At 40.5% G+C, this 22,998-nt stretch overlaps 1 protein-coding gene across 2 annotated transcripts in view; it reads left to right on the top strand.

Annotated features, from left to right (window-relative positions):
• LOC132570607 (uncharacterized) overlaps positions 1-22,998 on the top strand; it is a 70,262-nt gene that overhangs the window by 8,693 nt on the left and 38,571 nt on the right. For both annotated transcript variants that reach the window (XM_060237470.1, XM_060237469.1), the window contains exons 2-3: positions 303-350; positions 22,088-22,195. In XM_060237470.1, the coding sequence (XP_060093453.1) occupies positions 303-350; positions 22,088-22,195 (156 nt within the window). The remainder of the gene's footprint in view (positions 1-302; positions 351-22,087; positions 22,196-22,998) is intronic.

Raw genomic sequence — 22,998 nt, 5'->3', positions numbered from 1 at the left:
GGGGGGGGACCTCTTTGTAGACATTCCCAATGCACACATGGTGCTTTCCTGATCACTGAGGTAGATGGAGTTTGAAAGCCCCCAGGATGTGTAGAAGAACCACTGGACTGCAGCAATGTACTTTCAGCTAATGGCCTGACTACTAGCCAAAGAAGAAACCTGATTCCCCATCAGAAGCATTGCTTCATTTCCATGGGAAGTGATACCCTATTCCCTATGAAGACTCTTGCATTTTTAAACATGTTCTGTGTCCAATTCTTGCAGATGAAGCAGCTTAAGTTTTGTTTTTTGTTTTTTTACAGAACTGAGTCCATTATCCACAATCTTCTGTTTGCCTACCATGGAAGAAGGTAAATTTGCTCTCTTTTTTTCTTAAGTAAACTGTTTGCTTAGTAAAGTTATATCAGGCTTAATGGGAGTGGCAAATTTGGGTAGTGTATTGTTTGTTAAAAGAGACTGCTTGTTTATAAAGCCTGAATGCCACTGCTTGAAAATGCAGCTATTGCTTTCATGCCATCCTTGAAAACTTTAAGATTTTAAGTAAAACAAGAATACAATACCAATTTTTCATATTTTAAATGTAAACTATTTTGGCAGGGCAGAGTAAAATGTGCACTTACCTCTTCCCCCCAACTCCCATACAGATATGAGAATGCAGGGGGGGGGGGGAACAGTGTAATATGCTTTGCTAGACAGACTATAGCTGTTTTATTTAAGCTTAGCAAGAATTTTATTGTTTCATGATGTTAAATGGAAGGTTGAGTGTTGTGACTTTCAGAGGAATATGTTTATTTATGCATAAGTAAGGAATATGTTTATTTATGCATAAGTAAGCAATAAGTGTATACAGGATGATGTCAAAAACATACCTAGCCCTTATCATCAACTCCAATACTTTCATGATAAAGCTTACCCTTAATCTGAAATATTTAAAACTGTTTTAAAAGGTCACTGCTGCAGAACACAAAGAATATTGCAATCCATCTCTCTCTGTTGCCTGACCCTGAAACCAGGCTGTTGCATTTAAAGTATGGCTTAACCATGATGAAACCTTAACAAAAGAAAAGAAGTGGTTTGCCTGTTTGGCAAGAAATTTAGCATTCAGTAAACATTCCAACAGAAATCTGTAATTTAAGGTTGACTTTAGAAAAAGTGCCCTTAGAAAAAAGCAAAAACTATTTTAGCAAAATGATAACTTGTTTTTATGGGGCAGCAGCTAGAGAATCCCTAGTGCAAAATCCTCTCCTTCCCCCAAGGGGGGATGATTCTCATTATGCAGATTCCCTCATCCAGCTGCAGTCCCACATGTGATGTTCCACAGGTTCTAGAGTCTTCAGTTGGTTTTTAGGAGTGTTGAAGGGAGCTGCAGGAGAGAAGGATGCAAAAATGCTGGAAGCAGAGTTCCACTCACAATTTTAGAATTTAGCCATATATATCTGAATAAAAATAAATAATAAGCAAGCACAACCAAACCAGCCTAGCTTTTAATGAACTCATATAGACAGTTACTCACATGATTAATTACCCCATTTATTAAAAAATCAGCTGACAAGACTTTATTTGTATTTGTAAGCTGGGACCCCTCATCTTGAGGTTTTTGCTTCAGGTTTGATTCAAATACTGTGCTAAGCAGCTTTACACTTGCACTGCAGCTGCTAGTAACACAGGCTCATCACCAGGTCAATCCTTGCTTTTGTATCTTGTGTAGCATAGTGTACTTTATCTTCTGCAGAACATATTTTGAGTCCAATGGCACCTTTAATACCAACAAAAGTTTATTGAAGGTATGAGCTTTTGTGTAAATGCACACTTCTTCAGACAGATAAAAATGAAAGCTAACATGATCATTTTTGTACCTGAGCATCAGTGATCTAAAAAATCATGATTACTGGAGAAGATGGTGCATAACCCCCATGGACTCAATCAGGTCACTGCAGTAATCCTTTGTCAAGTACTGAACAAGTGACAGTTCACCTCCTCTTTGTGCCTTTGTAGTCAGAAGCATCACTTACCATGACCTACAGTGGATACATTGATTGCTTTCTTTTTTTTCACAAGTGTCCTAGAAATACTGCAATGTTTGCTGGGCCATATTTGGTGCGCCAGAAATACTGCCGTGAAATACATATATTTTGTGAGTCAAACAAGCTTTAAAAACAATCCTATGACACAATTCCTATAATTCCATTCATATCTGCACATACATAGATTTAGGCAGATCAAGACAGTTTGGCAGCCATGAACAAAAAACAATTGGCATGGCCATAGAGATGCCTCATTAATAGTCTTAAAATGTTAAACTTGCTTTTAAAAACATGAAGAACAGACAGGTGAATATGGTGACAGGAGGGGGCACCTATAGCAAAGCAATAAGTGATGGAGCATACACAGTCATCCTTTTTTCAAGATCAAATGTGTTCTGATTTGATGAAGAGTATCAAATCATTGACTCCAGTGAGGAGGTCAGGAATCAGTCAGTTTGTGATGGAGTTTCCCTTAGAGGCATCTGTGTGAAGAAGTTGTTGTCAGCTATGCTGGCAAAAAAAAATAATATTCCAAAGATCCAGAACACAATCCACATAGTTCTTTATCTATTTATTGATTTATTAAAACATTCATATCTCACCTTTCCATGTGGTTCAATGCCTTTCATTGGAACCAACCAAATGACACATAACTGTGTTCCAGAACACTGGCATGGTCTGTGTTGAACTATAGATAATAATAATAAATAAATAATTAATAATAATAATAATAATAATATTTCATTTGTATCCTGCCTCCCCACCGAAGCAGGCTCAGGGCAGCTCACAACACAGGTACTTCGACAATTAAAACAATACATATTATACGTATATACATATTAAAATCAAACATTTATAAAATTAATCATCATTGTAATTAAAAAGCATTCTAAGATTAGATTAATATTAAAATCTTGATGTTATACATCGTATAGTGTTTCTGTGGCAATGGTATTATTCAAGTAAAGGCCAGTTGAAAAAGAGCAGTCTTTCAGGCCCTGCAGAACTGAGCAAGGCTCCGCAAGGCCCGCACCTCTTCTGGCAATTGGTTCCACCACTGGGGGGCTGAAATCGAGAAGGCCCTTTCTCTAGTAACTTTCAGTTTGGCCTCCTTCGGCCCGGGGAAGTTAGTTGCAGAGTTTATGCTGATATCCAGCTTTTAATGAGTAAGATGCCATAAAGGCATCTGAGGTACCACTGTTGTTGGTAGACAGCTATGGAAAGAAGTTATGTGGTTGTGATGTCAGGTTCCTTTTTAACCCACTTCTCTCATCACCACCCTCAATGGCCGTGGCCATTTTGCATTTTCCTGTCATGAGGGCTGCAAAGGGACTGTAGGGCAGGAGGCTAGACAAATTCATAGGTCTGATGTAGGGTTAACTGACAGTTGATTCCACACAGATCCTCCAAAACTTTCTTCTCAGTCCAGCAACAGAATCCCAAATCCCCACTGACTGACAAACAAAGGATAGCATTTATTAAGTGTTTGGTTACGTGGTCAATAAGGTCCAGTATAACTATTGAGATGGCTAGGTAACTCACTGAAGTTACTCGTGGATGTAGGATGGCAGCACCAGTTTTTGTGGCAATTTGTACTTCTTCCCTTCTCCTTAGGACTTACACAGGCACCTTCCTTTAACAAAGCAACAATGAGTTCATTGTCTCTTCCATAGAAGGGTTAAAAAGTTTGTTATGGTGAGCAAGTATGATGGTGTAAAAGTGTACCTCTTTTCACAGCTGAGCTGGGTTGGAGTTACTTTATGAATAGTTGGTTGGAGTTATTTTATGAATAGTTGCAGCGTCATCCATATCCATGATTACAGAACTGACAGTATGTTCCTCCAGCTGAGAAAAGAGGGTTCATTTTATCTGGGAAAGGCTCTCTAAACCCTGGGCTCTGTTCATTGAATCATAGCATCACAGAGTAAGAAGCTGCCCTCATGGTCATCTAGTCCAACCCCCAGCACAACGCAGGAAAATTCACAACTACCTCCTCCCCACGTACACACACACACATCTGCTCCACACCCAGAAGATGGCAAAAAAAAAATCTTCCAGATCTCTGGCAAACTGGCCTGGAGAAAAGTCATTGCCTGACCCCCAAGTAGTGAGCAGCATTTTCCTGGGATAGTAAGAAAGGACCACGAGAACTAAGTACTGATGCAGTCCTTCCTGCCCTCCCTCTCATGATCTGCCTTAGTTCACAGAATCAGCTTTGTTTTCAGATGGCCATCTAGCCTCCATTTAAAAACCTCCAAAAAAGGAGAGCCCACCACCTTGCAAGGAAGCCTGCTCCACTGAGGAACCACTCTAACTGTCAGGAAGATCTTCCTAATGTTGAGCCAAAAACTCTTTTGATTTAATTTCAACCCACTGGTTCTGGTCTAACCTTCTGGAGCAACAGAAAACAACTCTGCACATCCTCTATATGACTGCCATTCAAGATGGTGATCATATCACCTCTCATTTATCTCCTCTCCAAGCTAAACATATCCAGCTTCTTCAGCTCTTCCTCATAGAAAGTGGTCTTCAGATCCTCACCATCTTTGTTGCCCTCCTCTTGACACATTCCAGCTTGTCAACATCCTTCTTAAATTATGGTGCCCAAAACTGAACAAAAACTGAACACAATACTCCTGGTGAGGTCTAATCAGAGTAGAGTAAAGTGATTCTGTTGATACAGCCCAAAATCACATTGGCCTTTTTAGCCACTGCATCACACTGCTGACTCATGTTCAGTGTACAGTCCACTAAAACACCTAGATCCTTTTTGTACATACTCCTGCCAAGACAAGTCTTCCCCCTCCTATAATTATGCATTTGATTTTTCCTACCTAAATGCAGAACTTTAAATGTATCCCCATTAAAATTCATCTTATTTGTTTTAGCCCAGTTTTCCAGCCTGACAAGATCATCCTGTATCCTCTTTCTGTCTTCATAACCCCTCTCAATTTAGTATCATCTGTAAATTTAATAAGCATTACCTCTATTTCTTCGTGCAACTCATTAATAAAGATGTTGAACAACAAAGAGCCCAGGACAGATCCTTGAGGCACTCCACTTGTCACTCCTTTCCAAGAGGATGAGGAACCATTCACAAGCACTCTTTGGGTGCAATCTGTCAAGCAGTTACAGATCCACCTACCAGTAATAGGATGCAAACCACATTTTACCAATTTGTCAACAAAAAAATATTATGTGGAACTTTATCAAAAACCTTACTGAAATTGAGATAAACTATGTCTACAGCATTCCCCTGATAGAATAAAATAGTAACTATCAAAGAGAGAGAGATCCCTTCACTGCTGCCTTTACTGCATTGACAGAAACCCTTGAAGAGTGGGCTTCACACTTCCCCAATCCAGTCACCTTTGGGCTCAGCAGATAATGTCAGCTGATCCTGCTTTGATCCTCTCACAAATTCCTAAACTATTATCTTACTGAAACCAGCCTAGCACAGGATGTCTATTCCTATTCCTATCCCTGTTCCTATCCCTGTATAAACCGTATCTGGCTCAATTAGATATAATGGCCTCCCTGGTGGTGAAGCCTGGAGGATGCAACTTGAAGCCATCCATCATAGTGCTACAATGGCAAGAATGGGACAAGGCAAAAGTGCTAAAGGTGCTAATATTGAAGAGAAGATATATTCCAGTGCCACCCATTTTGGATGGGGTTGCACTCCCTCTGAAGGAATAGATCCATAGTTTGGATATGCTCTTGGAACCAGATCTACTCCTGGATAAGCAGATATAGATAGATAGGATGCCTTTTTTCCTGGGGGCACTTCACCCCCTCCTGTCTGCTGATCACAGAAAGCCACAGCCAGCAGACAAGAGGGGGGTGAAGTGCCCCCTGGGAGGCAATTAAATCCTTTCCTTCTGTTGGCTGGGGAAAACCTCAGCCATCAGAAATGCGGGGGTGTATGCCCCTTGGGAGTCACTACCCCCATATTTAATCCTCTGGTTTCCCCACACACACAACTTTGAAGTGGCGGGGAGCAAAACTGGAGAGTTTAAGTGAGGAGCAGAACTGCTTTGAGGGAGGAGTGGAACTGGAGGGTTTTGCAGGGATCAGAATGCAGAGGTTTGAGCTTTAAATGGCTCATGAACCTATACAAACTGGTTGAGTGTGAGATATCAGTTTGGGTAGGTTTGTGGTCCGTCCATAAACTACAATTTACACTACAAAAATGTGTTTTTTGCCCATCCCTACCCTATATATCTTGGGACTAGCATATCTGAAGGACCTCCTACTTCTGTATAAACCTACCCAACCACCCTGGACATATTCTGAAGCCTTGCTTTAGGTCCTCCCATCTTCTGAGATTAGATGAGTGGCAACTCAGAAGAAAGCCTTCTCATTTGTAGCACAAAAACTCAGTTACTCTCTCCATAGGCAAATCTGACTGTCACCTTCTGTTGCTGTCTTCCACCAGAACGTAACTTTTGTGTTTCATCTGGCATTCCTTCATTGATCCATCCTTTTGTTCCTATATTTTAATTGTTGTTTTTAAGTTTTTGTATGTGTAATATAGTTTATGTTAATTTTTTAATGGTGTGCTTTGGTTTGGTTTTCATGGTTTTCAAAATGTGTTTTTTATCTATATTTTTAATCTATTAGCTGCCTTGATGACCTTGATGAGGGCAGAAAGGCAGAGTATAAATTTTGTAAATAAAATAAATTTTGGCTTAGATCTTTACTCAGTTGTAAAGCAATGGGTGGTCTTGTTCATAAGTCTGTCTGCCTCTTTCTTCCCTCCCCTCCTTCAAAACCACCTCATAGGATGTTTGTGAAGCTAAAGCACTACTCTAAGCTCCTTAGAGGAAGGGTGAGATAAATCAAGTGATCCAGCCTTACCCAGAGGAGCAACTGTTGTGTTCTTAACTCTCTGAGCTGTGACAAATGCCAGTATTCTGCTGTAATCCAATTATAAGGCTGCTATCAAATTAAAAAGGGTTGTAGCAACTAGAGTTTCTTAATTAACAGTCTTGATTGGGATTAATAATTTCAGTGGTTTCAATTAATTTATCATTGGTGATACCTGGATGGCATTTAATATAGGTAGCAGATGCTTCTAGCAAATATCACAACACTATTTGTTTCAAAAATTATCTTAAATGCATTTTTAGTTATCACAAGATGCTCACAGGTCTAGGGTATTCAGTGTACAACTGCAAGGTGAATATCCTTTTGTTCAGAATAATGCTATCAGTACTGGATGCAAATTCACATGGTACAAAAATCTAATGACACTCCAGTTTGAACTTTACATTCATAATTTGAGCTAATGGATGATTGCATCCTCCAACTACATCTATTAATACGTTAAGCTTTATTAAACAGCCTTCTGTTAGTCAATGAACATAAGTAGTCATCAATTTAATTTGATGGTGGATGAGTAATAATATACTTAAATAACTATACAGTCTAACTACCCATGTAAAACTCCATTTAAGGATTCTTTGTAATTTGAGTTGGTTTCTATTGATGTACTAAATATGGAGGACATTTAATAAGAAATAGAAATGGCAGCCAAGGGAAAAGGAATGAAAGAAGAGCATTCTCTCACAGAGAATTCACTTAATGGAATTCTTGGGAAATCAAGGCTGCTTCATACATCATAGAGTGGCAAATATTTATGCAAGGTATTATGACAACATACCTCATGAAGAGAGTTGTCAAAGTTATCTCAGGGAGAGAAATGAATGCCTTCTTAAATCCTTTTTATTTTATTTATTTATTTTGGTTAATTTATATTCTGCCCTTTCCTGGATGGGCTCAGGGAGGATTACATCCAGATAAAACCAGTCACATACAATAAAACCAATAAATTACAATTAAAACAACAATACAACACAGTTCTGTATAACAAAGGTGGGCAGGTTCATAGTGCAGATTGGAGTATAATCAGTGGCCTGAATAAATAGTTCAGATGAAGTCCACTGTGGAGGAGGATAGCCGATGGTATAGGCCATAAGGAAAATGATGCCTGCTTGCCTCAACCAAATGCCTGGTGGAACAGCTCCATCTTATAGGTCCTATGGAAAGGTCACAAATCTGGTAGGACCCATATCTCCACAGGGAGCTGATTCCACCAGTATGGGGCCAGGGCCGAAAAGGCCCTGGCCCTGGTGGAGGCAAGATGGACGTCCTTTGGGCCAGGGATAACAAGAAGATGTTGGTTGGCAGATCGTAGCAAATTTCGGGGCTCATATGGGGAGAGGCAGTCCCGCAGGTATGTTAGTCTCAGGCCATGTAAGGCTTTAAATGTCAATACTAAAACCCTGAAGTGGACCCTGTATTCAACTGGTAACCAATGCAGTGCTCGCAGCATTGGCCGACAGCTTGCCCATACAGGCAATCCAGTCAGGAGCCATGCTGCTGCATTTTGCACCAGTTTAAGTTTCTGGATCAGTCTCAAGGGCAAGCCTGCGTAGAACAAGTTACAGTAGTCCAACCTGGAAGTGACCGTTGTATGGATCACTGTAGCTAGGTCCTGGGATGTCAGATAGGGCGCCAGCTATTTGGCCTGCTGAAGATGGAAGAAGGCAGGTCACGCAACTGCTGTGACCTGGGCCTCCATGGACAGGCATCCAGTATCACCCCCAAGCTCCTCACCTTTTGAGCTGGCACCAAGGGGGCACCATCGAGGGTGGGAAGTAGGATGCCCGATCCTAATCCTCCCTGACCCAGGTACAGGACCTCTGTCTTAATTGGATTAAACTTCAGCCGGCTTAACCGCAACCATCTTGCCACGGCTTCTAATGCCTTGGTCAGATGGTCTGGGGTGGCGTCTGGATGGCTGTCCTTCAACAGATAGAGCTGGGTGTCATCTGCATATTGGTGACAACCCAGCCCCAAACCTTGGGCAATCTGGGCAAGGGGACCAGATGTTAAACATCATTGGTGAGAGAATAGCTCCCTGTGGCACACCACATTCAAGTGGGTGTCGCAAAGAAGCCTGCTCACCAAATGCTACCCTTTGTCCCTGACCACAGAGAAAGCAAGAGAGCCACTGTAAGGCTACCCCTTGAACTCTTATATCAGCAAGGCAGTGGGTCATTAGATCACAATCGACTATGTCAAACGCTGCTGAAAGAATTAACAACGATACCAGTGCTGACCCGCCTTGATCCAGATGACCTGCCTTGATCCAGAATTTTTCAGAGTATAACTGTTCCTAATTTGTCAAGGAGTAACACAAAACAAATAATAGTATTTATTCATAGTACTATTATTAATACTAATATTATTATTTGTTATAAATAAATTAATAATTAATTAGTATAGTGTAACAGTTATCCTTTACAGATCATGTCTTTGGTAAATTTGCTCAGTTATATTCTGCTAACTATCCTGCTGGAATTTCAGAATGTCTGTGAATTGGACATCAGCCTGATTCAGCAGGGTTTTTATTATGTATCATATAGATATAGTTTTTTTAAGGGGCAGTTAGTTAGCTATTGCACATTCAACCCATTCTTCACTTGCTTACATTTCTTATGAAGGTGCATTGTTATTAAGTATAGACATGAACCAGCTTACAAACTAAAAGTCATGATTAATTTTGGCCAATTTGTGATTCGTGAAGTGAAGTTCATGGAAGGTCAACTGGCATGCACTTTCCACAAACTTTCAAGCAGTTCGTAGAGGTTCATGGTGGTTCACGAATTGATACGTTGTCTCAGCTCAAACAAAATATTTACCAAAGGGGGGTGGAATTCTCCAACCTTGGAAACTATCTTGTCAGTTTCAAAAAGCCCCTCTCCCTTTTGACAGTATTCCTTTGTGTTCCCTTCCTGTTTTCTTGCATAGAGCTTACAAAATCCCCCCAACTTGGATTTGTTATGACTCTGCTCTTTAAGAGCAGCCCCGTTAAGCTTGCAGTGCCAGTGGCACTGAGTTCTTCTGGGCATTCTGCACATTGTAACTGGTTGTGCTGGGTTTACAAAATCCCACCACCCTTTGGATTTCTTGTGACACTGTGCTTTGAGATCAGTCCTTTAAAGCTTGCAGTGCCACAGTGGCACTGGGTTCTGCTAGGCATTCTGTACATGGAACTGATTGTGGTGGGCTTGAAAAAAAATCTCTCCCCTTCAGTTTATACTGTAGGGATTCTCTGGTTTGATATTAGTCCTCTTTTACTGTGCTTGCCACAGTGGCACTGGGTTCTGCTGGGCACTCTGTACACTGAACTAATGGCACTGGGTTCTGCTGGGCTTGCACTCCCCCCCCCTTGTTTGGAGAGTGATTCAGTGCTTTGCATCAGTCCTGTTTAGCTTGCATTGGCAAAATGGGTTTTGTTGGGCAGTAGTACATTGCACTTGTTTTTCGGGGCTTGGTTTGCTGGGCAGTAGTACATTGCACTTGGTTTTCTGGGCAAGGACCCCTCCTTGCTTGGGGTGTGCTTCTGTGCTAGACATCTGTTGAGCTGGCATTGCCACAATGGCATTAGATTCTGCTGCACACTTTTGATTGCACTGGTTCTGCTGGGCATTCTGTACATTTCACTGGTTTTCCTAGGCTTGCAAAAATGCCCCCCCCCCCTTCTATATTGTAAATATTATCTGGGTTGACCTTAGTCCTGTTGAGTTTGCATTGCCATAATGACAGTAGTTTTTCTTAGCTTTTCAAAAATGCCTCCCCTTCAGTTTCTACTGCAGAGATTCTCTGGCATTAGCTTTGTCCTGTTGGGTTTGAACTGCCACAGTGGCACTGGATCTTCTGGGCTTGCAAAAATGGGCTCCTCACCTTCCATTTCTTGCAGAAATTCAGAGACTTTGATTCTGTTCTGTTGGGCTTCTGATGCCCTTGCTTTTAAAACTATTTTTCTCCTCTCCATTGGAAACAATGGATGATGGGGGTACCTTCTTTCGGGGGGGAATAACTCAGACCGTGTGAATTTAATAGTCACCAAACTTGGAGGGCAGATACAGAAGAGTCAATTAGAGATCCCTGTGAATTTGGTGCCTCTAGCATGCCAGGGGGCTACTCTACCATGTCATGAACCTCACAAACTGAACCAATTTGTTTGGCTCTTAAAAGTTTGTGATCTTACATGATTCATGAACCAGGCAAGCCATGAACCACAAATTGAACCACATTTCTCTAGTTCATGCCCATTCCTAATTGTCATTCACAACTTAACTTGTTGTTTTTCAGTGCCCCATAAGAAAGGAAAGAAATTTAGCAATTGTAATAAATTTAGGGGAAATTCCAGAAAACAGCTTAACCTGAGTAGGCGCTATCCTTCCCTTTCCTGCACCATGAAATTCTAGGTATGGTCAAGGTTAGGAGATTACACCCACTTCTTCTGTGAATGAGTACAACTTGAACTGACAGGCAAAGAATCCACTGCATTTGACAATGCCTCCTTTCCAAAGACTGTTGCCCTTGATCCCACAAGTCATAAGCCCAGAGTTAGGGTTGCCAACCACCAGGCAGTAGCTGGAGATCTCTTGGATTACAACTGATCCCTAGATGACAGATCAGTTCACTTGGAGAAAATGGCTGCTTTGGAAGATGGACTCTATGGCACTGAAGTCCCCATTGAAGTCCCTCCCCTCCCCAAACCCTGCCTTCCTCAGGCTCTGCTCCCCCCACCCAAATATCTCCAGATAATTCCCAATCCCAACCCAGAGCTGGCAACCCTAGTCAGAGCCCAGCACTTCACAGCTGCTTACTTGGACTGAGGTGATAAGATGGGCAGTCAGTGCAGCACCCTACAAAATTAACAGACCTATGGATTTATGGTTTGATCCTAAGTTTGAGGGCTCTTGTTACTGAAATGCTTATTGCTTTCTGTGTGAACTATCCATCACACAGAAAGAAAAAAGCAAGTGGGCCTGCAAGTCAGTTCAAGTTGTACTCAAAAATACATACAGCGTCCTGTGACCAAATATTACTTATGGAGGTTGTTATGTCTTGAAACATAAGCTAATGTACCACATGGCGATCGCTACAGAGGCGACCCAGGGAAACCCACGGTTCCCCGGATGTGGCTTGCTAGACGCCCCGCCCATTAAGATCTGTGGCGGGAAGTTTGACTGGCCAGGATTGGACTGGTCAGACTGGGGGGCAGTTCCGGTGAATGTATATAAGCGGGACCCGGCCCGCGTGTTCCCTCTCTTGTAATGTACCACCGAATAAAGCATGTTGCCTTCAAACCGTCTCGGGACTCAGTACATTACAGAGGTTCACATGGCTAGGGAATGATGTAGCTGGGACTGACTTCCTGTTTGGCTGGAAGACAGGCTGCAGCTCCCTAGCAAAGGGGGATTTTATTTTCACTGTTCAGGGTATTAAAGACCTCTTGGGGGGTCTATGCCCATTAACCCTAGTCAAGGGTTAATCCAAGACGACGTTTCTTTCCTTTAGCTGTTGATATCGATCTGGGGGGACAGGGAGCTGCCTCCTTCAGGTCTTGATGTCCAGCGTACAGAGGACCCGTCAGCCATTCTCTGCAGTGAATTTAAAGTCATTAATTTGACTCAAGCCTGTCGGAATCCAAACACTTAAAGAGGGACTGACTTTAATTGCAAGGTAACGAGAGCCGGGGTGCTGAGAACATCTGCAAGGTACTTTAATCTATTCTTATCTTCACTCTGAGAGACCTTGAATACTGTTTAAACATTGAGTGGATTATAAACAGACGAAGTTAAAGCGTAATTGAATAAAAAATATTACCTTGTCAAGTTTGAACTCTGAAACTTTTTATATGTCAGAAGGAAGAACAACTCGTGCAAGAGCCCACTCATTTGACAAGATGCAATCCCAATTTGATGCTCTGGAGGCGAAAATGTTAAAAGCTATGGACAAATTGCAAATGGCAATGAAAAAAAACTTTAAAAAAGAAGTTGGAGATCTTAGAAAAGAGATAGAGGGTTTCAAGGAAGAGACACAAAATAGAGTTAAGGAGGTAGAGGTGAAAGTGGATACACAGGCCTCTGCCTTGTTAAAACTTCAAAAGAAGGTCACAATACATGACTGCAAGTTGATGGAAACACAAGTTCGTCTGAGAGGGGTACCTGAAAAGGAAGAGGCAGACTTAATGGGATATATGGTGAACATCATCACTGAATACTTAGAAGAAGACCCTGACAAATTTAAGAGTATGCTGGATGGTGCCTATAGAGTCAACTCAGTATATGCGAAGAATAAAGGCCTGCCAAGAGACATTGTTATAAGACTAAGATCAAAAGAGGTGACAGAGATGATTTTGAGTAAAGGTTACCAAAAAGCCTGGACTATAGAAGGGAGCAACGTTAAAACAATGAAAGAGCTACCAAGACAAGTGATCAGTGATAGGAAGAAATACAAGAAGTTAACTGACCAGCTGCGTGCAGAGGGCACAAGATATAGATGGATAATACCGGAAGGTCTTGGATTTGAACAACACGGGAAAAGGATTACAATAAGGAGTGAACGAGAGATGCATAGCTTTTTTGAAGAAAACAAAGAATCAACATCATAATGGAGTACAAATTACTATCTTGGAATATAAATGGACTAAATTCACCACAGAAAAGAAGGAGAACATTTCATTGGATTAAAAAACAAAAATGCAATATAATCTGTTTACAGGAAGTTCATATACAACGCAAAGACAGTAAATTTTTGTGGAATAGAAATTTGGGGTTGGAATTTTTTTCATTAGCAGAGCAAAAGAAAAGAGGGGTAGTCTTCTACATCAAAGAACAACTCGAGCCAAAATTAATTTTTAAAGATAAAGAAGGAAGATATATCGCTGTTGAGGTGATGATAGAGGTGAAAAAAACATTATTATTAGGATTATACGCGCCCAACAGAGCGAAAGATAAATTTTTTAAAGACATAAATCGACAATTGGATGAAAAGACATACGATCAGGTATTAATGATGGGCGATTTTAATGGGACAATACAAAATAATCTTGACAGATCAAGCCAAAAGAAAAATGACAAAGAAGGGAAGCTACCCAATTCTTTCTTTGAGCTGATTAAACAGGAAAATTTAGAAGACATTTGGAGAAAGTTTAACCCTGAAGTAAGAGACTATACATTTTTCTCAGCAAGACATAACTCTTTCTCTAGAATAGACATGTTACGGGGTTCCCAAAGCTTGGGCCTCATAACAAAAAAAATTGAGATTCTACCAAATGTTTGGGCGGACCATAATCCAATATGTTGGTCTACAAAATTGCAAAGGAAAACAAGAAGATGGAGAATTAATGAGGATTTACTACAAGATAAAGACATTGTGTTATTCTTAGAAAAGGAGACTGCAGCATTCTTCCAAATAAACGAAACGGAGGATATGGAATTTCAAACAGTATGGGACACCTACAAAGCAGTAATGAGGGGACTATTAATTACATTGAATAATAAAGACAAAAGAGCAAAGGAAGAAAGGTTGTTAGCATTGCAAAATGAAATAAAAAAGAAAGGGACTTGAAAAAAAGACCAGGGAAAAAGAAATTAATAAAAGAAATTACGATATTACAATCCCAAGTTAAGCACTTGCTGAACAAAGAACTGGAATGGAATTTAAAAAATCTGAAACAGAAATCGTTTGAAAGTGCGAATAAACACGGTAAATATTTGGCCTGGCAATTGAAAAAAAAGAAAGAAAATAAAACTATAAATACAATTATGGCAAATGGGAAGGCAATAGTGGATCAAGAAGGAATTAAAAGAGAATTCTTTAAATATTATGCAAATTTATTTAAAGGTGTGAACATAAGTAAAGAAAAAGTGGAAGAGTATCTACGGAATATCCAGGTGGCACCTTTGACGGAGTACATGAAAAAGACATTAAATGACCCAATAGAGAAAATTGAAGTAGAAGCAGCAATAAAAGCAATGAAAGAGGGTAAAGCCCCAGGGCCAGATGGATTTACATCAAAATTTTACAAATCTCTTAAGGATGAAGTAACACCCAAACTGTTGAAGTTGTTAAATACAATAAGAGAAGAAAGGAAAATTCCAAAGACTTGGAGGGAAGCTGTAATTTCTTTGATTCCTAAGGAAGATAAAGATATCACAAATGTAAAGAATTATAGACCAATTTCATTGTTGAATAATGACTATAAGATCTATTCAAGAATTTTAGCAGAGCGATTGAAGCAATATTTGATCAACTTTATAAACAAAGACCAAGCCGGATTTCTTCCTAAAAGACAAATAAGAGACAATGTAAGAGCTGTTATCAGTGTCATGGAATACTATGAGAAGCATCCAGAAAAGGAAGCGGCCTTATTTTTTGTCAACGCAGAAAAAGCCTTTGACAACTTGAACTGGGACTTTATGTTTGCGGTAATGGAAAAAATTAATTTAGGGGAACAATTTATAAAAATGACAAGAGCAAAAAATATGGATCAGCAAGCAAAACTGTTTATAAATGCAGATCTTACCAAAGAATTGAAAGTGAGTAAAGGAACAAGGCAAGGATGTCCGTTATCACCATTGTTGTTTATAATGACTCTTGAAACTCTGTTACAACAAATTCAAAAAGACGAAGAAATAGAAGGTTTAAAAATTAGAAGATTCTGTTATAAATACAAAGCTTTTGCAGATGATATAGTGTTTATATTGGAGAATCCGATTCAAGTGTCACCATTGTTGCTAGCTAAGATAAAAGAGTATGGAGAATTAGCAGGATTATGTATAAACAAAGAGAAATCGAAATTCTTATGTAAAAACATGCAACCAAATAAAATAAAAGAATTACAAAAGGTGACGGGTTGTGAAGTCACAACCAAAGTTAATTACCTTGGAATAGAGATAACAATGAAGAACATTGATCTATTCAAAAATAATTATGAAAAATTGTAGTGTAAGATGGACAAAGATTTGATGAAATGGAATAGGCTTAACTTGTCCTTACTGGGCAGGATAGCTGCAATCAAGATGAATATTTTGCTAAGAATAATGTATTTGTTTCAAACCATCCCGATTGTAAAAGATGCCAAACAATTTAACAAATGGCAAAGGAAAATTTCTGACTTTATTTGGGCCGGAAAGAAACCAAGGATTAAGATGAAGATCTTAACGGATGCCAAAGAGAGAGGGGGTTTTCAACTTCCTGATTTAAGATTGTATCATGATGCAGTTTGTTTGACATGGATCAAAGATTGGATAATGCTGTTGGATAAAAAACCTTTATGGTTAGAAGCCCACGGGAATAAATTCGGCTGGCACGCGTACATGTATTATGGGAAGAATAAAATGGACGGTTTTTTCTCTCACCATTATGTTAGAAATACTTTACTAAATACTTGGATAAAATATAAGAAATACGGGGTCGAGAGAAAACCGCTGTGGATAGTGCCAGCAGAAGTAATAAAAATAACAGCTGAATCCGATGAAGAAAGAGAAATGTCATATAATCAACTGCTCAAGATTCAAGGAGACAAAATTGAATTAAAATCCTCGGAAGAGCTAAGTAATAAGTACGACTGGTTTAAATGCAACAAATTAAAAGCTTGATGGAAAATGATATTAAATCGGAGGGAATTAGACGAGAACAAACAGAACTGGAAAGGGTCCTGCTTGGTGATAATGAAAAACTGATATCAAAAGTATATAAGTTATTATTGAAATGGTCTACAGAAGAAGAAGTAGTAAAGTCTCAAATGGTCAAATGGGCAATCAATGTGAATAGAGAAATACAAATGGATGCATGGGAACACCTTTGGAAGAACTCAATTAAAATATCAACTTGTCAGAGTATAAAAGAGAACTGTTTTAAGATGATGTATAGGTGGTATATGACTCTGAAAAAACTGGCTAAGATGAGCAAGAAAATGTCGGATAGATGTTGGAAATGTAAAAAACATGAAGGTTCTTTCTTCCATATGTGGTACACTTGTGAAAAAGCGAAAGAATACTGGAAGATGATACAACAAGAAATCTCCAAAATTCTGGGCTATGACTTCAAGAAAACTGCAGAGACGTTTTTGCTTGGATTACAATTAGAAAAATTTCCAAAGGAAGACAGGACTCTAATTTGGTACTTGCTATCAGCTGCTAGGACATTGTATGCGCAGCTTTGGAAGCAAGAAAAAATACCGGAGAAATGGGACTGGACTATGAAAGTTTTATCATGGAGTGAAATGGACAAACTAACTAGAACACTAAGAGACTATGATTTGGAGATATTCAAAAAGGAGTGGAGGAAATTTAAAGGATATATGGAGAAAGTGGAATGTAAAAAGACATTGGACAATTTTTTAGCATTATTGAGGGGGGGGGGAAAGACAAGACAAGAAAAGAAAAGAAAAGAAAAGAAAAGAAAAGAAAAGAAAAGAAAAGAAAAGAAAAGAAAAGAAAAGATATACATTGAATTGTGATCAGTTAGTAGTACCTTTAGTATTGAACTTGAATTTATAACTTCGGGGAAGTCAACATTGGAGGGAGGGGGGATTGAAATGTCATATGGGTTAGTACTGAAATAATTAAGAAATAATTAAGTTTTGTGACCATATGCTATCAATAAATTGTTAAAACACGGGAATGATGTAGCTGGGAAAGTGTTTAGCATGCTTAGTAAGCCATGTGGCTGCTACATTGTTTCTCCATGTACAAGCTTTGCACTGTGCTACATTGAGCAAAGCTCATGATGTTGCCTATTCCTAGCACACTGGCAATGGCTCATCTTGTAATGTCAGCAATATATCTCAAAATATTCCCGTGTTACTAGCACAGTGGCACAGATCTTGACACTGTAGTGGTCTGTGGTCATTGCACTGCAGCCTCAACAGAAGTTTCTAGGAGAAGAAACCATTTAATATGTTTAAATTGCATCCAACAGCCAGTTCAGATGAGATTCTGAAAGGTCTGTTGGCAAAGTCAGTTCTAGAGCACATGGTGCCCCGGGCAGGTTCCCTGTTACCGCGTCCCCACTGGTCTGCCCTCCCTCCCTCTGCAGCACTGCAACACAGTGCTGTGCTGTCATCCCTCCCATCAGAGCATGCCATGCTGAGGCTGGACCCTACCAGCTTTGATGTGAGCAGCGTGCCATCTAATCCTTTGAAGTGCATGTGGGAGAAGGCTTCTCCCTGTCCTTCCTGGAACCAGAAGTGAAGGGAAATGAAGCTTTCTCCCACATGCACTTCAGAGAATTAGATGGCACACTGCCCACATCAAAGTCAGTAGGGCCCAGCCTTGGCGTGCTCCTCTGATCACTCCAGGTAGGGTGGGAGCAGGTGGTGAGCAAAGCACAAGGGAAGGGAAGGGAGGGGGCAGGTGATGGCAGCGGGGGGAGGCGGGCAGGCAAACTAGCAGTTGTGGGCACCAGGAGGAGGAAGCCCAATTTAGCGACCCCTCCTTCTGGTGCCCTAAGCAACCACCAATCTTGCCTAGTGGGTAAGCCAGCCCTGTCTGTAGGAGGTTTTCCTTGCATTGCTAAAAAGCATTAATAAAGGAGCCTTAATAAGGTTGGGGCTGCAGTGCTTTGGAGAGGAAGGATTAATTTTTCCTTCCTGCACCATTTTCTATACCTCAAATTTCTCTCCTATCAGCTACTTTGTGTCATTTGGGGGGAAATGCAGGAGCACAAGATAGGCCACCAGTCCACTTCTCCTAACTGTGCAAATGAAATTAGCACCACTTGTCCAGCATTGTGAGCAGTAGTTTATCTGAAGAGTATTTTAAATTATATACATGCTAAGAGTTCCTAACACAATATGAGCAATATTATAATTAGTGAAATAAGTACTTTTTGCTGTCAGCAATATACCATAGATAATTGTTGGAGTAAATTGTACAGCTAAAGCAATTCTGCATTTGATTCCCTCAACATGTATAATTTTAATTTGATCAGCTGGAACAAAATGCAACACTGCCAAAGGGCAGGAGCATAATGAATTATAGAGAATAATAATGGGAGGTATTAATTGCTAGGCTCCTGTTCTTCTGCTTTATCTGTTAATTGTAACCATATATCATTCCTTGTTTATAAATTTGCCTTCAATTATTTTTACTATCACAGGGGTAATAAGGCTGTCAGCCCTAAAGGCAAATTGGGTGTTTCTGGGTTTTGGGTTTTTTTTTTTTTAACAGAAACAACTCACAGCTAAGAATTTAGAAGCTCCAAGAAAAGAGTCAAGAACATTGTTGGGTAATTCTTAAGTAACCTTATTGCCTAAAGCTAATGGTCAAGAACGTTCTGTGGTTAGAATGGTATGAGGAAGAGTTGAAAATAAATTATGTGTCAAAGAATGTTTCAACATTAGAATATTGTTCCTGGGGAAGAAGTAGAAACCTGTGTGTTTGTGTAAATTAGTTAATGAAGGCAAAGTTTGTGGATCAAAAGGAAAGCAGTCAACATCCTTAGAGAAACTAATGGAAGAATCCTAGGGTACCTGCTAAGCCCCACACCAGGTCTGCTCAGAGAGATATAGGTATAACTGAGAAAGATATCAGCATTCCTGAAATAAAGTGATATAGTTTCACAGTATAAACCTGGTGCAGTTGCACCTGTATGGGGATAAAAAATGAGCGTTCAGAACACCATTTCTGACATTATTCAATAAGTATTTGGATTATAGCCTGCTTAACAGAAGTTGTTTGATCTGCACAAGGTTAGCTATCCTTAGCAAGCACTGACCAGGACAGCTGTACCTACAATTCTGATCTCTGTCAATGGAGCTTATAAAGGCACAGGAGCCTTGCTATCAGCAGCCAAAGTGGCAACCCCATTCATCTTATCAGCATTCAGAACTCCTGATGCTGTTCAGTAAATATTTGGATAGTTTCATAGCCATTTCTGTATTTTAATAGAATCCAGTGCATATGGATCTATGCCCATCAGCATACGTTACTTCAGATATCTTCAGTATGACACTCAAATTATGAGGGAGCTGAGATGGTCCAATTTCTGCACAATTGTAATTTAGCATGGAGGCAGGGCAAGCTACTCAAATTCACAACCACCTAATCAAAGCTGGTGATAAACCATGGAAGCTACACGATGGAGAAGGGATGTGGAAACAAGAGTTGCAGGATTGAAAAGCATGAGGCAGCAGTAATGAAGTTCATGGATGCAGCTAAGAGATGGTTACATGGGAATGATGGGAATCTGAGGAAGCCAATCAGCATGGTAGATCATCCCTAGTGATTTGGTCTCCACTGTGCCTGGAATTCCTTACAGGGCTACTTTGTATCAGGGCTTGATTGTGGGGGCTTTGTGCAAACTATGCTATGCTTTTCTACAGCAGTATACTTTTGCGTTTTTTGTGTGTGCTGGCCTACACTACTGGCCCCAGGGCCAGTGGAAGATTTAGAATGCCTCACTGCGTCTGTTTCCTGCGTTTCCAGTTAGGTCTGCTCTTACAGGAATGGTGTGCAGTGTTTGGGATGTAGGTTTCAATCTTGCCTTCTCCTTCTGTTTTGCTGCTGATTGATTTGTTTTTGTTTATTTTCAGTTTTCTGCATGGTGGGATTCCTTCACCCACACTAGTTTCCCCTGTGAGCTGTCGGTGAAATGCCTTCTGTAAATGTACACTTGTTTGTTCTTTTTTCTGTCCTAGTATCTATCCCACCTTGCCTTGCAAAAAAACAGCACAGGGCATTGTTTCCCACTTAGTCTTGAATAGGGATAGGCACGAACCAGCTGATGAACCCAAAGCTATTCTCCCATGGGTTGAGGACTTGGCAGAGAGGTTGCAGGTGGGCATCACCACCAGTTTTTATCCTCTCTGCAATAAGGGGAGTACAAGCTAACCTGTATCTGTGACCCCTGGGTTAAAGGAAGCATTGCTTTCCTGAATGCAGAGCTCTTGCAATAGAAGCATGAACTCTGCTAAGAAGTGCAAAGGCCAACAGACATGGCCAGATCGAACAGTGGAAGGAAGAGGCTGGGGAGGAGGAACAGCCCAACATCTCTGCCTCAAGGATCCCAATCAGGTAGAAGCTCCATTACTGGTTGTCAGTAGGGAACCAGGAAGTCAGCAGTGGTGGGAATGTCAGGCATGGATTTGGCAGAAGTGATGGATTTGGCAGAGGTGATGGTTAGGGAGTACCTCACCAAGTCCCCTGCAAATACTGATGCTGATCTCCTCTCCCCACCCCAGTACTGGTTGTGCAATGCTGTCATCTGGCCCAACCTCTCTTGCATGGCCATGAGCCCTGAGCCCACCTAATACCCAAACCTCATCAGGGAGACAAGTTCAAAATCAGGAGGGTATAAAGCATAGGTCCTCTTCTCAGCCAAGGCTTTCAGCATGAGCAGAGAGACAGAGATTGCTCAGAGCCCTGAGTCCACCTAACACCCAAACCCCAGCAGGAGAGACGAGTTTACAATCAAGAGGGAATCAATGAATGTGTTCTGCTAGTCTGCTTTTAACAAGTTTCCTGACTCTGTATGTCAGAGGAGGCCAACAGTAGCTCTCCAGATGTTTTTTGCCTACAACTCCCATCAGCCTTAGCCATTAGCCATGCTGGCTGGGACTGATGGGAGTTGTAGGCAAAAAACATCTGGAGAGCTACCCTTGGCCACCCCTGCTCTATGTAACTGTGCCAACAGCCAACAGAGGAGAGGCTGTGGAGCTGAGTGTATATATAGCATTCTGATCCCATAGAGATCATGGGAACTCTGTTACTGGCAGCCAGCAGTGCTTGTTAAGCTTTGGAGGGCTGGAGAATCCCACCTTTTTGTTGTCTTGGAGTTTTGTAAACAGTTTAATTGAGCTGAGACAGTTTGTCTGGAAATGTATCCATTCATGAACCACCACAAATTGCCACGAACAGCAGCAAAATTCATGGAATGTTCATGCCGGGTGCCTTTCCACAAACATTGCTTCAGAAACCACAAACAAGTCAAAATTTATGACTTTTACTTTGTGAGCCTATTTATGCTTATTCCTAAATATCTTATGCGAGAACCTACATGCCCCAGAGCCTACCAGCCTGTAACAGCCTACAGACCCAATCCGAACAATTCTGTGTTCGCTTTCCGGAAATCTAGCAGATTTTTTTTAAATTCATTTGGTTGTTCTGAATTAATTACAAATCAGATTGTGGGCAGTTTGCCTGCATCAATTAATACTTTTTAAATAATGTTATTATTTTATTTCTATCTAGCCATGTATTTTACACCTGAAGAAAATATCCCCATGTCTTCCCGATCTTGGATCTGGAAGAAAAGAAGAAATGCTGTCTTCCCTACTACTGAAACCCAGAGCAAAACAGGTAAAAATTAATTCTGCTTCCTTCCAAGCACCATTTTATACTTCTGAGTTCCAAAATGTTACAAGGAAATTGTGAAATCTGTACACCACAAAACTTGCATGAATTGCAGCTCATGAGCATAATTCAAGTAAATGTCCAGTTTTCTACATATCTGCCTGTTCGTACATAGTGCAACAGGAAGACCACATTAGAGAAGTAGCTACTAGGGACGGGGATTAAGTGATACAGACCTTGGCACTATGACCCTTAACTATAGTAAAGGATGGTCCAAAAGTTTTAGGAGGGAGTACCCTTAACTATAGTAAAGGATGGTCCAAAAGTTTTAGGAGAGTTTCATATAAAGCTGCATCCTACCCATGAAAGCTTTTACTTGTTGCAAAAAGCCACAATGATCATGCCAAGCCAAATTATTTTTGGCATAACATTGTTTTTCCTCATACCACAATTATATATATACTCTTACATTTCATTATTCATAAAAAAAGCACAGAAACGCACATTCATGCAAAGAGAGAGCTCAGAGAAGGGGGGAATAAGATCAAACCTGCTGGCCATAACCTACCATCCATAAATTCAGTAAGTAATCTGACCAGAGCCTATATACACAGAAGTAGGGAACCTTCCTTTTGTAAGATTCCTGGTTTTGTAAAAAGAGCTTATACCCATATGGCTTGCGCACACATAGACTCTTTGGGAGCTTTAGATGAACATGATATAATGCAGAGCCAGTGTAGTTACAGTGTCAGACTGGGACCTGGGAAACCCAGGTACAAATCCCCATTCTGCCATGGAAGTTTGCAGAG

The sequence above is a fragment of the Heteronotia binoei genome, chromosome 4 (assembly GCF_032191835.1).
Source record: "Heteronotia binoei isolate CCM8104 ecotype False Entrance Well chromosome 4, APGP_CSIRO_Hbin_v1, whole genome shotgun sequence".
NCBI classification, from domain to species: Eukaryota; Metazoa; Chordata; class Lepidosauria; order Squamata; family Gekkonidae; genus Heteronotia; species Heteronotia binoei.
This window is presented reverse-complemented; position numbering and strand designations above follow the sequence as displayed.